Source organism: Pelophylax lessonae (assembly GCF_965119305.1).
Source record: "Pelophylax lessonae genome assembly, chromosome: 10".
Lineage (NCBI taxonomy): Eukaryota > Metazoa > Chordata > Amphibia > Anura > Ranidae > Pelophylax > Pelophylax lessonae.
The window spans coordinates 228,759,353-228,775,122 of record NC_138777.1 but is presented as its reverse complement, the minus strand read 5'-3'; the positions used below and the strand labels follow the sequence as shown (position 1 = coordinate 228,775,122).

The 15,770-nt window shown below is 45.8% G+C and overlaps 1 protein-coding gene across 2 annotated transcripts in view; it reads right to left on the bottom strand.

The window, feature by feature from the left end:
- Positions 1–15,770, bottom strand: part of PLEKHG4 (pleckstrin homology and RhoGEF domain containing G4) — a 182,776-nt gene that overhangs the window by 71,087 nt on the left and 95,919 nt on the right. For both annotated transcript variants that reach the window (XM_082270023.1, XM_082270024.1), the window contains exons 10-13: positions 11,339–11,487; positions 4,786–4,924; positions 2,783–2,905; positions 2,185–2,376 (exon numbers count right to left, since the gene is read on the bottom strand). In XM_082270023.1, the coding sequence (XP_082126149.1) occupies positions 2,185–2,376; positions 2,783–2,905; positions 4,786–4,924; positions 11,339–11,487 (603 nt within the window). The remainder of the gene's footprint in view (positions 1–2,184; positions 2,377–2,782; positions 2,906–4,785; positions 4,925–11,338; positions 11,488–15,770) is intronic.

The following is a 15,770-nucleotide window of genomic DNA, read 5'->3' as shown; positions in this document are numbered from 1 at the left end:
AAAGCCGCATAAACTTTTTTTTCTTTCTTCTTATAAAGTCCCAGACAGAAACCAAAATGTGAACAAAGATGGCGTGAAATTCTTCCACATTCAATTATGTGCAATCACCCCGTGCAATCCTCCACCGATCACCCCAAACCGACTCCCCAGACTGAGTGGCTGGCCAAATTATATACCAGCATCAGCACCTTAATACATAATACCCAGCAGACCGACTCCCAACGCTGCGGTTGATGATCTGATCCCTATTCCCAGGCTCTCACACAGGTATATAGGAGGTGTATAAGATTTAGAGGAAGGAAGGAGAATCTACAAAGCGTAAATCCATAAAATCATTCAAGTTTGATAAAACAATGTAATACAAATCACATTTTCTTAGTGTCAATCCGACACTAGGGAACAAGCACCTTGTAACACATATGTATCTTTCTCGCCTCTGGCTGTAAATCTAAACCTGCGAGTACAATTCAAGCATGCGGGATGGCATCAAGCATCCTAGCCCCGCCCAACATGTTTCGTCAATCGACGTCTTCACGGAACACCCACTGATCTGCCAGAAATCCAGTGAGTGTGTCACTTCCTATTGTACACTAACAATGTACCTCTGCTGAACTAAAAGAGTAACTCCACTTTTGTTGAGAAAAAAAAAAAAAAAATCATTCCCCTCTGGCTGATCTCTGTACATTGCAGAGATTATAACAAACTTTGTTGCAGATTCCTATCTTTTGTTATTCTGAAGAAATCATTGTTTGTTCCTCTGTGCCGAGTGTGTCTAATGGGAGTGGTTTCATAATTATCTATCAGCTGTGGCAGCTGCAGGGCTCTAATGAGGAAATCTGCTTGGCCTGCATCCCTTTAGACGTGTTCCTATTGGGAGTATCTCACCAAAAATGACATTTTTATTGCAGGGGATGCCAGAAATCTGACTTGTATCTTAGTGCAGACTTCTGGGAAAATTAGTGAGCCAATCACACAAGCAGGAAATGATGTTTCTGGGGGTGTGGTCAGTATACATTCTGTGTACAGAGCGCCTCCAGGAGGCCATATTGCATTTTCAGAAAATTACAACAGCTGCAGATTGAAAAGGAAAGGTCATTTTTAATAACATTCAATTACAATATGATTTGTGTCACAATTGTTTCTGCGTTAGGGCTCTTTCACACGGGCGTTCCGATCAGATCCGCCTGTCAGTTTTTTAGGCAGATCTGATCGGATGCCCCATTCAGCCCTACATGTCACCGCTGACATCCGCTGCCATCCGCATCCGATCTTGTCTGTGAAATCCGGACGGATGGAAACCCTATTATCCATCCGTCCTGGGGATCGGATCGGATGGGAGCGGACAGGCGGTCCGCTCTCATCCGATTCCCCATAGAGAGCAGCGGGGGCTGTGACACCTCCCTCTCCGCACTGCAAGCGGAGACGGGGCTGTCATCCGCCGGCTCAGCGGGGATCGCGGATCGATCCCCGCTGAGCAGCACGGATCCACCTACGGAGGCGGACCGTGTGAAAGAGGCCTTACTGTTTTTTTCTCAATTTGCTCTTTTTTTTTCCCTACAAAAGTGGAGTTACCCTTAAAATGCCAAGCAGCATTGTCAGCTCTGACCAATTCTCTTCCGGACTATAGAACGCCTCCTCTTTATGTTAAAGATGAATTCCAGATATGGAGTTTATAAAATAGTTACATTGTTCCAGCTTGTATATATACTGTACCTGGCCGATCCCCCTGGAATCTGGAAAACACTGTAGTAGACACCGCTACTATCCTGCTACTACTCCAGTGATCCCCCCACCTGCTTCCTGGTCCTGGGCAGAGCAGCTGCCTTCTGCACACAGGATGCTGACCGCTCGGCACGGGCGCCATTCAGAGAATGCTTGGCATTTTCGGAATTAATGCAAAGCGTTCTCTGATTGGATGAGGCAGTAAGCGTGACATCACCGTCCCACCTCTCCCATGTGTTGCAGATATTTGCCAATTTTGCTCACTTTTATCTGTAGTTCCATCTCACAGCGGGTCTGTTGCACATTGAAACCCCTTCTATAAATGAGTCATAGTGACTTCATGGGTAACCTAAACAACGTTTCACAGATTACCAATAAAAGCCTTCATTCCCGCAGCCAGAGACCTCTGGGAGTTTCTCATGTTTTCTATGATAATTACGGCTGGTTAGGATTCTCACTGACCTTGTCAAAGAACTGATAGAGTCTGACGGTCTTCTCCAGCCGAATACGGGATTCTTCCAGTCTCTTCGAGAAGTTTGATAACGTCTCTTTATACGCCTGTAACTTCACCATGTACTTGTTCACCTCCTGAGAGCAGAGGCTCTGCCACTTCTCCATCGACTGCAGCATCTCCTGACCCCGTCTACAGTACTCCTAGGAGAGACCCAACAATACAATGTGATGGTCCTCATTAGTCCGCTCTCAGGACTCCTGCATACTGGGCATTTAAACCCCGGGGCATAAGATCCCAGGGAAAGGTATAGGTGCACCATCCATGGTCCTGCAGAGCAGTGGCTGTGGCGTCTCTTTGCTTCTCTCCGAGGACCAACACAAGCAAAGAGACGCCAGAGCCACTGCTCTGCAGGACCATCAGGGACTGGACTCCTCACTACTCTTCAGATATGTTTGTCTACCCTTACTTTTATGTACATTTTTACTCTTTTATTGCATTAAATTGGATAGCTGCACTTAGAGGCGCCTCTCTCTCCCTCATCTCCTGTGACAAATATTAAACCCAATATGTGACAAATGTCAGAGTCATCACGTCCCCTCCACTTACACATGCCACGCCATCAAACTCCTGGAAGTGTCTCTGCGTTTGAAGAAGGACCTCCAGTGAATCTTCTAAAACACTACATTCACCAAGTAACCGCTCGCCAACGTGCTCCATCCAACCGCTCACCTACAAGAGAAGCAGGAGGGAGAAGTGTCACCAACAGCGTGCCAATAAGAAAAGATCACCTATGAGGGCTCAGCCAATGAATGGACTGACAAATAATACTCAGACAACGCACCAATATGGATGAATTCATTTAACTCCGTGTTTTAGGTTTAACTCCTGATAATCCTAAAAATGTTCCAAGAAAATAAATATCACTCAGTTAGATTTTAATCTACTTGGATCTTCATAGGAAAATTTTTCATGCTGCTTTTTTTCTGCCAGCAGTTCTGGAATTTCTTCTGCTGCCTAGTGTGCATGGATCCTCAGGATCGACTATTAAAAAGTTCATATCAATTAGAGGTCCTTTATAAAATGTTTATTAAAGATATTCTAAAAGGCAGAAGGTGCATTCTACGCATTAAGATAAAAAGCCTTCTGTGTGTAGCAGCCCCCCCCCCCCCTAATACTTACCTGAGCCCCATCTCAAGCCAGCGATGTTGCATGAGAGACTTGGCTGTCTGGGATTCTCCCTGCTGATTGGCTGAGGCACAGCATCGGGTGCCCATGGCTCCCGCTGCTGTCAATCAAAGTCAGTGAGCCAATGAGGAGAGCGAGGGGGTGGGGCCAAGCTGCGGCTCTGTGTCTGAATGGACACAGCCTGCTCTGGCCGTCTTATTGGTCAAGCCACAGTGATGCCACTCCCGCAAATGCGCTAGTGACATCACTGGCTGCATGCAGTGTGAATATCTCCAAATTTAGGAGATATAGTACCCAAATGTAAGCTTTATTATATGCTCACCTGTAGGTACAAATTAAGAAAAAGTTACCACTTTAAATCCAGAACTTAATGCATTCTAGGATTTAAGATAAAAAGCCTTCTGTGTGTAGCAGCCCCCCTAATACATACCTGAGCCCCCTCTCTATCCAGCAACGTTGCAGGAGCTGTCTGGGACTCTCCCTCCTGATTGGCTGAGACACAGCAGCGGGCGCCATTGGTTCCTGCTGCTGTCAATCAAAGTCATTGAGCCAATGAGAAGAGAGGGGCGGGGGCGGGGCCGAGGCTGCGGCTCTGTGTCTGAATGGACACAGCATTCCCTGGCCGTCTGATTGGTCAAGCCACAGTGACGCCACTCCCGTGAATGCTTTAGTGACATCACTGGCTGCATGCAGTGTGAAAATCTCTAAATTTAGGAGACTCCCGCTGTGGTCAAAGTCATTGAGCCAATGAGGAGAGAGAGAGGGGGCGGGGCCGAGCTGCGGCCTTGTGTCTGAATGGACACAGCATTCTCTGGCTGTCTGATTGGTCAAGCCACAGTGACGCCACTCCTGTGAATGCGCTAGTGACATCACTGGCTGCATGCAGTGTGAAAATCTCTAAATTTAGGAGACTACTGCATCGAGCCAATGAGGAGATAGAGGGGGCGGGGCCAAACTGCGGCTCCGTGTCTGAATAGACACAGAGCAGCGGCTTGGCTCGGGTGCCCCCATAGCAAGCTGCTTGCTGTGGGGGCACTCTGAAGGAGGGAGGGGCCAGAAGCACCGGCAGGGACCCCAGAAGAGGAGGATCCGGGCTGCTCTGTGCAAAACCAACTGCACAGAGCAGGGAAGTAGAAGAGGTTTTTTTTTTTTTATACAATCTGGGACTTTAGTATCACTTAAAAAGCATCAAGGAAAGCCAGAATATTTTGGGGGGGGGGGGGGGGGGCCTCCATCCTTTAGGGCTGTCCAATCCTAACGCCAGAGGAGGGAAGGTTGCGACGCACAATAGTAATTTTGTGCACAGCAACCATAACAGAGTATTCCCCGACCAAAAATATTCCGTGATTTCCCTTTATCTGTGAATTTTCACTTTATATCTGTTCATACATTGCTTTATATTCCAAGCCAAATTCCAGCCTTACCTCCTTAAACCGCTCTTCAAACGCCTCAAACTCAATGACCAGTTCCATCTGCTGTATGCGCTTGTTGGAGAGTTTCACCAGCGTGTGCACGCCCTCATCCACCCCATTGTACAGCTCCGCCGCCACCTCCACCGCCTCCCTGGGGAGAGACACAGACAGAGGGTCACTGCAAACAAAGTACCACACGGGGTCTTCACCAATCACTACAAAGAATGACTTCATACACAGCAAATCAGAACACTCAGCTACAATATTAGAGAGGCAATAACATAGAATGGTCATACCGGAGCAATGAAGAAAGGAGCTCATCCTCATAGGTGGGGGAGTGGGAATACGAGGATTAATATCAACTCAAAGTTCAAATATAATCCATCAAAGAATAACAATTAAAATGTAAATGTAATCGTTCAAAGTGGATTACCTTGATATGCCCAGATGTGCTACACTTAGATGGCGCTTGTGTTTCCTCCCCAATCTCAGTGGCAATACAAGCCCTGGAATGGATTTTAGCGCTGCTTTTTTTTTTTTTTTATTTTGTTCTTTTTAGATTTGACTCTCCCTACACCGACAGACACCGAATAGTCACAGACCGAGCTTACAGCGATATTACCCAGAAGATTTTTCCCCTTAATGACCAGGCCATTTTTTTGCAATATGGCACTGCGTTACTTAACGGTCGTGCGACGCTGTACCCAAATAAAATGGATGTCCTTTTTTTCCCACACAAATAGAGATTTTTTTTGGGTGGCATTTGATCCCCGCTTGTTCACTGAGATCCCCGCGGGAGTGACCGGCTCCGATGTCCGCCGGTCACTCGCGTCTGTCAGTCATTCTCCCTGATGTAAGTGCAGAGACTACACGATCCTGCTATGTAGGATCGTAGGTCTCTGTGATTACATCACAAGCCACGCCCCCCGCAGTTAGAATCACGCCCCTAGGGACACATTTAACCCCTTGATCACCAATAAAGTTAACCCATTCCCTGCCCGTGTCATTTTTACAGTAACAGTGCCTATTTATAGCACTGATTACTGCAGTAATGTCACTGGTCCCCCCAAAAGTGTAAAAAATGTCAGTCAAGGGTCCGATCTGTCTGCCGCAATGTTGCAGTACTGCAAAAATTAAAAAAAAAAAAAAAAAATCGCAGATCGCCGCCATTACTCGTTAAAAAAAAAGAAAACAATAAAAATGACATAAATCTTTCCCACAGTTAGTAAACGCGATAACTTTTGCGCAAACCAAACAAAATACGCTTATTGTGATTTTTTTTACCAAACATATGTAGCAAAAAACAAATTGGCCTAAAATTTTTTTGAGAATAACATATGAAAAAAAAATTGAAAAATATTGTTATTTTTTCAAAATTGTCGCTCTTTGAGGTGATCAAATACCATCAAAAGAAAGCTCTATTTGTGGGAAGAAAAGGACCTCAATTTTGTTTGCTTACAGTATTGCGGGACCGCGCAATTGTCTGTTAAAGTCCCGCAGTGCCGAATCGCAAAATAGGGCCTGGTCTTTGAGCAGCCAAATCTTCCCGGGCTTAAGTGGATAAAAACTTTTTTTTTTTTTGACAGGTACTCTTGTGGAGGGATCTGGAGATCTAAAAGACCCCAAACTCCTCCTCTGCACTTGAAAGCATTTAAAACGCCAAGTTTGGCTGTTTTGAATGCTGTCATTTTTTTTAAATTTGGCGCCAGTACCCGGAAGTGATGTCATGACATCACCTCCAGGTTTTTACATGGAGACCCAATCAGAGCCGAATGCGACTTTGATTGGGTCTTCTGTTCGGTGGCCGTGCAGACTGGTTGCCTGGGTCTCCTGGTGGGACGGGAGACCCAGTTGAGCCGCGGAATGCGGCGGGAGGAGGGGGGGGGGGGACGTCCCCTCCCGCTCCTTGTAATGACAGCAGAGCGGCTTCTCAGCCACATCGGTTGTCATTACAAGACAGCCGACCCTCGGCTATGGACGGCGGTACCGGGGTGATGTCTCTGGCTGCAGCCATCACTCTAGTACAAGCACTTTCCCGAAATTTCAGCAATATCGGTCACCTCCGGGGCAGATTCCGATATATCGGGGAAAGTGCATATCGGCCCCCGATATATCGGCATTGCCGATAATTAGTTGATCCCTAGTCCCTGCACTACTTTGGTCCGACTTTGATGCGACTTGAGGTCCATAAACCTCAAGATTACACAGGAATTGCTTCAAGCCTAGTCAAAATCGTGGCAAAAAAAACGCAGCAAAATTGCGCGACTTTCAGATGGCACAAGTGTGAAAGGGACCTAAGCACCCCTGTTCACGGTAAATGGTTTCTGTTATCCCTCAACATCTGCAAGACTGCATGTTCGGTTTTAAAATAAAACAACAGACTTACTGGATGGATCACCAGGTGAAAAAGACAAGAAAGCCTAAAAAAAGAAAATGAATGCAGCCATTACATCCAAGAATTGGAAAGCTGCAATATAACAAATGTTTGCTTTTGAAGGGTTTAATACCGCTTTAAAGGGGGGGGGAATTTAGCCCATCCACAGACGGCATTTCTCGTGTCCTAATGTCACCCTGCTGTCCCCGTCCAACCACACAGCCCGCTGCTACCGGACACCGGCAGGGTGACAGGCAGTGAGCACATGGCGATGGCATCTCCCACTAGAGACACGGAGGTGAGGACAGATGGAACGGGACAGAAAGGAGGACTGAGAACACAGCAATGAGAGGCGTTACAGACAAGAGAGGGATTGGTGTCCAATCAGGGAGATCTTGGCTCGGATCGATCGATCGATCTGATAGAACGTTGGGTACATATTTAAGTAGCAGTTTGGCTAAAAAAAAAACAGAATCATGAGATACCTGAAACCAGGAATAACCCTAAGGGTAAAACAAATCCTAATGCCCAAGCACAATTTTTGCAACTTTGACATGTTAGTGAAGCTAATAAGTGTATATTGATTGGTTTGCGCAAAAGTTATCGCGTCTACAAACTAGGGAAAAGATTTATGTCATTTTTATTTATTTTACTAGTAATGGCGGCGATCTGCGATTTTTAGCAGGACTGTGACATTGCGGAGGACAGATCGGAACCCTAACTGACATTTTTGACACTTTTGGGGGGGGATCAGTGACACCAATACCGTAATCAGTGCTAGAAATATGCACTGTCACTGTACTAATGACACTGGCAGGACATCTGAATATTGTGGAGTGACCCCGGAGGTATTTCAGTGGCTGTCGGGACAGGTGGCGGATTCTATCACATACACACAGCACTCTGATTGTGGAGTCACCGGGGTCCGGCCGGCAGAGGAAAAACATGTCACAGTTCCAGCGGCTTCAGTCGGATTCCAGACTCAGGGAGAGGAGAGCGGCTGGAAAATCGCTTCCCGAGCCAGGGCTTTGCTGACGGATGACCCCGCGCTTCCCCCAACACTTTCTTTATCGCCTGCCGCCATTCCTCTCCTCACTTTAACACTTTCATTTCCAGATAGTGTATCTCCTGCTGGCTGATTTAAAGGGCAGCTACCCTCAAGGAGGATTAGGGGGGATGGATGGTGGGCTTTCTACATCTATTCATTCTCTATTCATTCTGTATTCATTCTCTATTCATTCTGTATTCATTCTGTATTTATGATAAAAACCAAAAAGTGCAGCGCTGAAATCAGTATACAATTATATAGCTGAAAAGCTCATATTAAGAAAAAAAAGGAGCGGGAATAGTGTCCAAATGAATAGTCCCAATATAAAGTGCAGAGATGTGAATCCACGTGCAAAATAACTTTCTTCCAGTGACACCAGGGAAAAGTGTAGGAAGGGGACACCCTTGTGCTCAGGTATAACAAGCAGCTTACCGAAATTCCGTGGCTGCTCAATTTAATGAGACAGCCTCTCCCAGCTAGTAGTAAACCAGTAGGTCAACCGATATCAAGCTCAGGTGCTTCCAAAGACTCCAAAAGCCGAAAGCCGTTTCCGGTGTGTTGTTAAACCAATCACATTAGTATGTGGCACACTTGGAACTTCTCATATACTCCATTGAACGTAAAGCCATATGTAGAAAGAAACAGAGGCCCATAGCGTAATCCCGTAAACCAATAGGTAAATTTATTAAAAAAACTACTTACAATTTAAAAGACAAAAACAGGCATGTAGTATGTGCCGGTCATGGATCTAACCGCGGCGTCCCGCAAGTCTCCAGATCAGCATATGGATAAACAGCCGGCTTTGTTGGGGGGGCGTGTGGACGTTTAAGTCTGGGATCGCCAACGTTTCGTCATAAGAAAGACTTCTTCTGGGCCGCGGTTAGATCCATGACCGGCACATACTACATGCCTGTTTTTGTCTTTTAAATTGTAAGTAGTTTTTTTAATAAATTTACCTATTGGTTTACGGGATTACGCTATGGGCCTCTGTTTCTTTCTACATATGGCTTTACGTTCAATGGAGTATATGAGAAGTTCCAAGTGTGCCACATATTAATGTGATCGGTTTAACAACACACCGGAAACGGCTTTCGGCTTTTGGAGTCTTTGGAAGCACCTGAGCTTGATATCGGTTGACCTACTGGTTTATTACTATCTGGGAGAGGCTGTCTCATTAAATTGAGCAGCCACGGAATTTCGGTAAGCTGCTTGTTATACCTGAGCACAAGGGTGTCCCCTTCCTACACTTTTCCCTGGTGTCACTGGAAGAAAGTTATTTTGCACGTGGATTCACATCTCTGCACTTTATATTGGGACTATTCATTTGGACATTATCCCTGCTCCTTTTTTGTTTTCTTTATATGAGCTTTTCAGCTATATAATTGTATACTGATTTCAGCGCTGCACTTTTTGGTTTTTATTGTATTTTTTGAATCACTGTTAGTTGATTTTGTGCCAGCTGCTCACTATTGTTCTCAATCATTTGGTTTTCTATCACATCTAGCGCGGAAATTTCTCTTCTATTTATGGTCAGGACCGAAAAAATATTAGAAAGAACAATTTTTGTGTAGAGGGCTGGATGTTTGTTTTGGGTACATCCACTCACCGGACACTTTATTAGGTACACCTTGCTAGTACCGGGTTGGACCCTCTTTTTGCCTTCATTCTTGGTGGCATAGATACAAGGTGTTGGAAACGTTCCTCAGAGATTTTGCTCCATAGTGACATGATAGCATCACGCAGTTGCTGCAGATTTGTCGGCTGCACATCCATGATGCCAATCTCCCATTCCACCACATACTAAAGGTACTCTATTGGATGAGATCTGGTGAGTGTGGAGGCCATTGGAGGACAGTGACCGGATCTGGTGAGTGTGGAGGCCATTGGAGGACAGTGACCGGATCTGGTGAGTGTGGAGGCCATTGGAGGACAGTGACCGGATCTGGTGAGTGTGGAGGCCATTGGAGTACAGTGACCGGATCTGGTGAGTGTGGAAGCCATTGGAGTACAGTGACCGGATCTGGTGAGTGTGGAGGCCATTGGAGTACAGTGACCGGATCTGGTGAGTGTGGAGGCCATTGGAGTACAGTGACCGGATCTTTTGAGTGTGGAGGCCATTGGAGTACAGTGGATCTTATTGTCATGGTTGAACTGGATGGACTGATGTCTTTTTTCAACCTCACTAACTATGTAACTATGGTGAAGAAACCAGTGGTGAGATGATTGAAGTTTTGTGACATGGTGCATTATCCTGCTGGAAGGAGCCATCAGAAGATGGGGACACTGTAGTCATAAAGGGATGGACATGGTCAGCAACAATACTCAGGTAGGTAGTGGGGTTTAACCAGTTCTGGACTGGAAGGTTTTACCCCCTTAATGACCAGGCCATATTTTGCGATTTGGCACTGCGTTATTTTAACGGACAATTGTGCAGTTGTGCGATGCTGTACCCAAATAAAATTGATGTCCTAACACCCCCCCCCCCCCCCCCCCCCCGCCAAATAGAATTTTTTTTTGGTGGTATTTGATCACCTGTGCGGTTTTTATTTTTTGCACTGTAAACCAAAAAAAAAAGCAACAATTCTGAAAAGGCCGAAGAAGGAGCGCATGCTCCGATAACGCGTCGCCGTAGCGTCCCGCATCACCGCCAGGAGGGACGTCAGGATCCCAGGACCCACGAGTGCCAGCGTTCCACCAAGCTGACGGGGAGCCCGCGGACACCACCGAGGCCATCCCTGTACACACGGAGGAACCCCCCCCTGCCGCTCTCACCGGGATCCACTGCCTCCACCACCAGGACCCGCTCCAGTGATGCTCCTGATGATCAACATTACTTGACTAAATGCATCTTATTCACCGACTAAATGTGAGTGTAATACTGCTGCACATACTTCAATAAATGTCTTGCTGCACTTAGAAGGCGCTGCGCTGTCTTCCCTCGTCTCCCCCCAGAGATCTCTTCTGTCTCTTCCACCGGCAGCCACTACAGTGGACAGCTACCCCCTGAACTGTTTGGGGATTCCCCTACCCCTGGTGTTTCCCTTCCCCCTTCCCCCGGTCCCCAGGACCAGACTTTTTTGAGACCTCTTCTTGCGCCAATTCACCATTAAACCATCGTTACATTATGACATACAGAACCTTACCTGTAATCATCTGTGAGCATCACGCATGACTCTTCCTTCCTCAGCCTGGCCAGCACAGCGCCCCCTTCAGTCTGCAGCTTCACCAGCCTCGTGTCCTCAAGGACCGCCCGCATTAATTGTCCGAACCTGGTCAGCTGGAGGCCGGCCTCCTGCCACATAAAGACAACACTTATCAGAGATACAATGCAGGCCAGACCCATTACCAGACACTATCAGCAGAGATACAATGCAGGCCAGACCCATTACCAGACACTATCAGCAGAGATACAATGCAGGCCAGACCCATTACCAGACACTATCAGCAGAGATACAATGCAGGCCAGACCCATTACCAGACACTATCAGCAGAGATACAATGCAGGCCAGACCCATTACCAGACACTATCAGCAGAGATAAGAAGAGTCTGAAAAAACAGATCTGGCCTTGGCAGGATGCAATGTGGGAAATAAATATATAGCAGTATTGCTGGATCAGTATACGGGGTCAGGAAGAGTGCCGAAGTCATATACCTCCTACCTCAGCACTCATCGGACAACAACCCCAACATCACATATACTCCTCCTTCACAGTATAATGTATGCATGCTAGATACAGCCAAACTAAACCCTCTCCATCAGCATGAACTATTTTAAAACCTTATGCTGCTACCCTTGGTACACACATAAGTGGGGTACACACTATAAGAAAATCGGGCGAGCGACTGTCCGAATTTTCTCGTTGTTTCACAGCAAATCGGAACCGGTGAACGAAAATTTGCACGAAAATTCTCACATGACAAATGCTTTTTTTGTTGTTTATTGTTTCTGATCATGCGCAGTCATTCTTTTCTGATTTTTCTATAAAAACGGTACACATTAAAACGAAAATCCGTACGAGAAAAATTGTGGAGTTTGTCCCTTCGAGAATTTTCGTACGAAAATTCGGAATCGTCTGTAGAAAGTCTTGTACACACTATACGAAAATCGTATGAAAATGTTCGCCCAATTTTCTTATAGTGTGTACGAGCCTATAGGAAGGTTTTCTCTATTTACTGGTTTTAAACTTTTTTTTTTTTTTTTTTTCAATTACAGTATCTCACAAAAGTAAGTACACCCCTCACATTTTTGTAAATATTTTATTCTATCTTTTCATGTGACAACACTGAAGAAATGACACTTTGCTACAATGTAAAGTAGTGAGTGTACAGCTTGTATAACAGTGTAAATTTGCTGTCCCCTCAAAATAACTCAACACACAGCCATTAATGTCTAAACCGCTGGCAACAAAAGTGAGTACACCCCTAAGTGAAAATGTCCAAATTGAGCCCAAAGTGTCAATATTTTGTGTGGCCACCATTATTTTCCAGCACTGCCTTAACCCTCTTGGGCATGGAGTTCACCAGAGCTTCACAGGTTGCCACTGGAGTCCTCTTCCACTCCTCCATGATGACATCACAGAGCTGGTGGATGTTAGAGACCTTGCGCTCCTCCACCTTCCGTTTGAGGATGCCCCACAGATGCTCAATAGGATTTAGGCCTGGAGACATGCTTGGCCAGTCCATCACCTTTACCCTCAGCTTCTTTAGCAAGGCAGTGGTCGTCTTAGATGTGTATTTGGGATCGTTATGTTGGAATACTGCCCTGCGGCCCAGTCTCTGAAGGGAGGGGATCATGCTCTGCTTCAGTATGTCACAGTACATGTTGGCATTCATGGTTCCCTCAATGAACTGTAGCTCCCCAGTGCCGGCAGCACTCATGCAGCCCCAGACCATGACACTCCCACCACCATGTTTGACTGTAGGCAAGACACATTTGTCTTTGTACTCCTCACCTGGTTAGCGCCACACACGCTTGACACCATCTGAACTAAATAGGTTTATCTTGGTCTCATCAGACCACAGGAGATGGTTCCAGTAATCCATGTCCTTAGTCTGCTTGTCTTCAGGAAACTGTTTGCGGGCTTTCTTGTGCATCATCTTTAGAAGAGGCTTCCTTCTGGGACGACAGCCATGCAGACCAATTTGATGCAGTGTGCGGCGTATGGTCTGAGCACTGACAGGCTGACCCCCCCACCCCTTCAACCTCTGCAGCAATGCTGGCAGCACTCATACGTCTATTTCCCAAAGACAACCTCTGGATATGACGCTGAGCACGTGCATTCTACTTCTTTGGTTGATCATGGCGAGGCCTGTTCTGAGTGGTACCTGTCCTGTTAAGCCGCTGTATGGTCTTGGCCACCGTGCTGCAGCTGAGTTTCAGGGTCTTGGCAATCTTCTTATAGCCTAGGCCATCTTTATGTAGAGCAACAATTATTTTTTCAGATTCTTAGAGAGTTCTTTGCCATGAGGTGCTATGTTGAACTTCCAGTGACCAGTATGAGAGAGTGAGAGCGATAAAACACCAAATTTAACACACCTGCTCCCCATTCACACCTGAGATCTTGTAATACTAACGAGTCACATGACACCTGGAGGGAAAATTAATTGGGCCCAATTTGGACATTGTCACTTAGGGGGTGTACTCACTTTTGTTGCCAGCAGTTTAGACATTAATGGCTGTGTGTTGAGTTATTTTGAGGGGACAGCAAATTTACACTGTTATACAAGCTGTACACTCACTACTTTACATTGTAGCAAAGTGTCATTTCTTCAGTGTTGTCACATGAAAAGATATAATAAAAGATTTACAAAAATGTGAGGGGTGTAATCACTTTTGTGAGATACTGTACATCTTTTTATGAAGCTTTTTCAATGTTTGTACTTATTATAGCTCTTTTTAGAGCTTTTTCATGTTTGAATATCTAATAAAAAAATATATGTAATTTTCACATATACACTTTTTGTTAATCCTTCCTGTTATTTGGTACCTTAAAGTCCTGTATCCCCTTTTCCCCACTCTGTGTTTTATATTAAAAAAATAGGTATCGGTGCATCCCTGCCCCGGGTCTTCAGGAGGGGCTCTCTCAGCTAAGCACACCTTCCTGCCTGCATGCCTGAGGTAAGGGCAGATGGATTCCAGGAAGTAAATGCTACATGAATCATCTGCCCTTACTCAGGATGGACACAACTAGAAATGCTAGGGGGAGGGGGTGTTTTTTAAAGGGATTTCTCAACAAAATAAAGCATGGAGACATGGAAGGATGGGGGGGGGGGGGTTGCTCTGAAAATTAAAGATGAATTAAGTACAGTTTAGTTCCACTTTAACCGCTTGCCGACCGACGCAAGTACATATACTGCGGCAGTCAGCCCCGGCCAGGCAAAGTGACGTATCGGTACGTCACTAGCCTGTGAGCCAATAGTGGGCGAGCGCGCGCCGCCGGAGGCGCGCCCCCACCCCGGCTCGTTCCCTAACAAGTCAGCGCGTGTGACCGGCGGACCCGATGTCCGCCGGTCACTCGCGATCGTCCGCTGTGAATGGAGAAAGGCAGGCGGCTAATGTAAACAAAGCCGCCTGTCATTCTTCCCTGTGTAACAGCAGACATCCCTGCACAGTTAGAAGCACGCCCCTAGGGACACACTTAACCCCTCCTTCCCCAATAAAGTTAACCCCTTCCCTGCCAGTGTAATTTTTACAGTAACAGTGCATATGTATAGCACTGATTACTGTAGGAATGTCACTGGTACCCCCAAAAGTGTCAAAAATGTCAGTCAAGGGTCCGATCTGTCCACCGCAATGTAGCAGTCCCGCAAAAAAAAAAAAAAAAAAACGCAGATCGCCGCCATTACTCGTTTAAAAAAAAAAGAAAACAACAAAAATGACAAAAATCTTTCCCTTAGTTAGTAAACGCAATGACTTTTGTGCAAACCAATCAAAATACGCTTATTGTGATATGTAGCAGAAAACAAATTGGCCAAAAATGTTAAAAAATTTTGATTTTTACATTTTTGGGGGGGGGGGAATTTAATATAAAAAATGTGAAAAATATTGTTATTTTTGCAAAATTGTTGCTCTTTTTTGTTTATAGCGCATGATCAAAAAATCGCACAGGTGATCAAATACCACCAAAAGAAAGCTCTGTTTGTGGGAAAAAAAGGACGTCAAATTCGTTTAGGTACAGCGTCGCACGACCGTGCAATTGTCCGTTAAAGTCACGCAGTGCCGAATCGCAAAATAGGCCCTGGTCAGGAAGGGGGTAAAATCTTCCGGGGCTTAAGTGGTTAATATTAAAGCTCAGAGTAATCACAAAAATCACAGAGGTCCATGATTTCTCCTCCTGTCCAAAACGTAAAGGGGACCAGTCTTCTAGTCCCGATCGCCGACTTTGGACCAGAAAACGGATGGAGCAGAGGAACCGTTCCCCAATAATTAGGAGTTTTAGATTGTATCTCCTCCATGTAATTATAAAGGGCAAAAAAAAAGTGCTGAGAATGTGCTGCTGCTGCAATCTGGACTTTTTACAGTTATGAAATTGGTAGTTCGCAGAAAGCTGGAACACCGCAGAGCAGGACCTGCG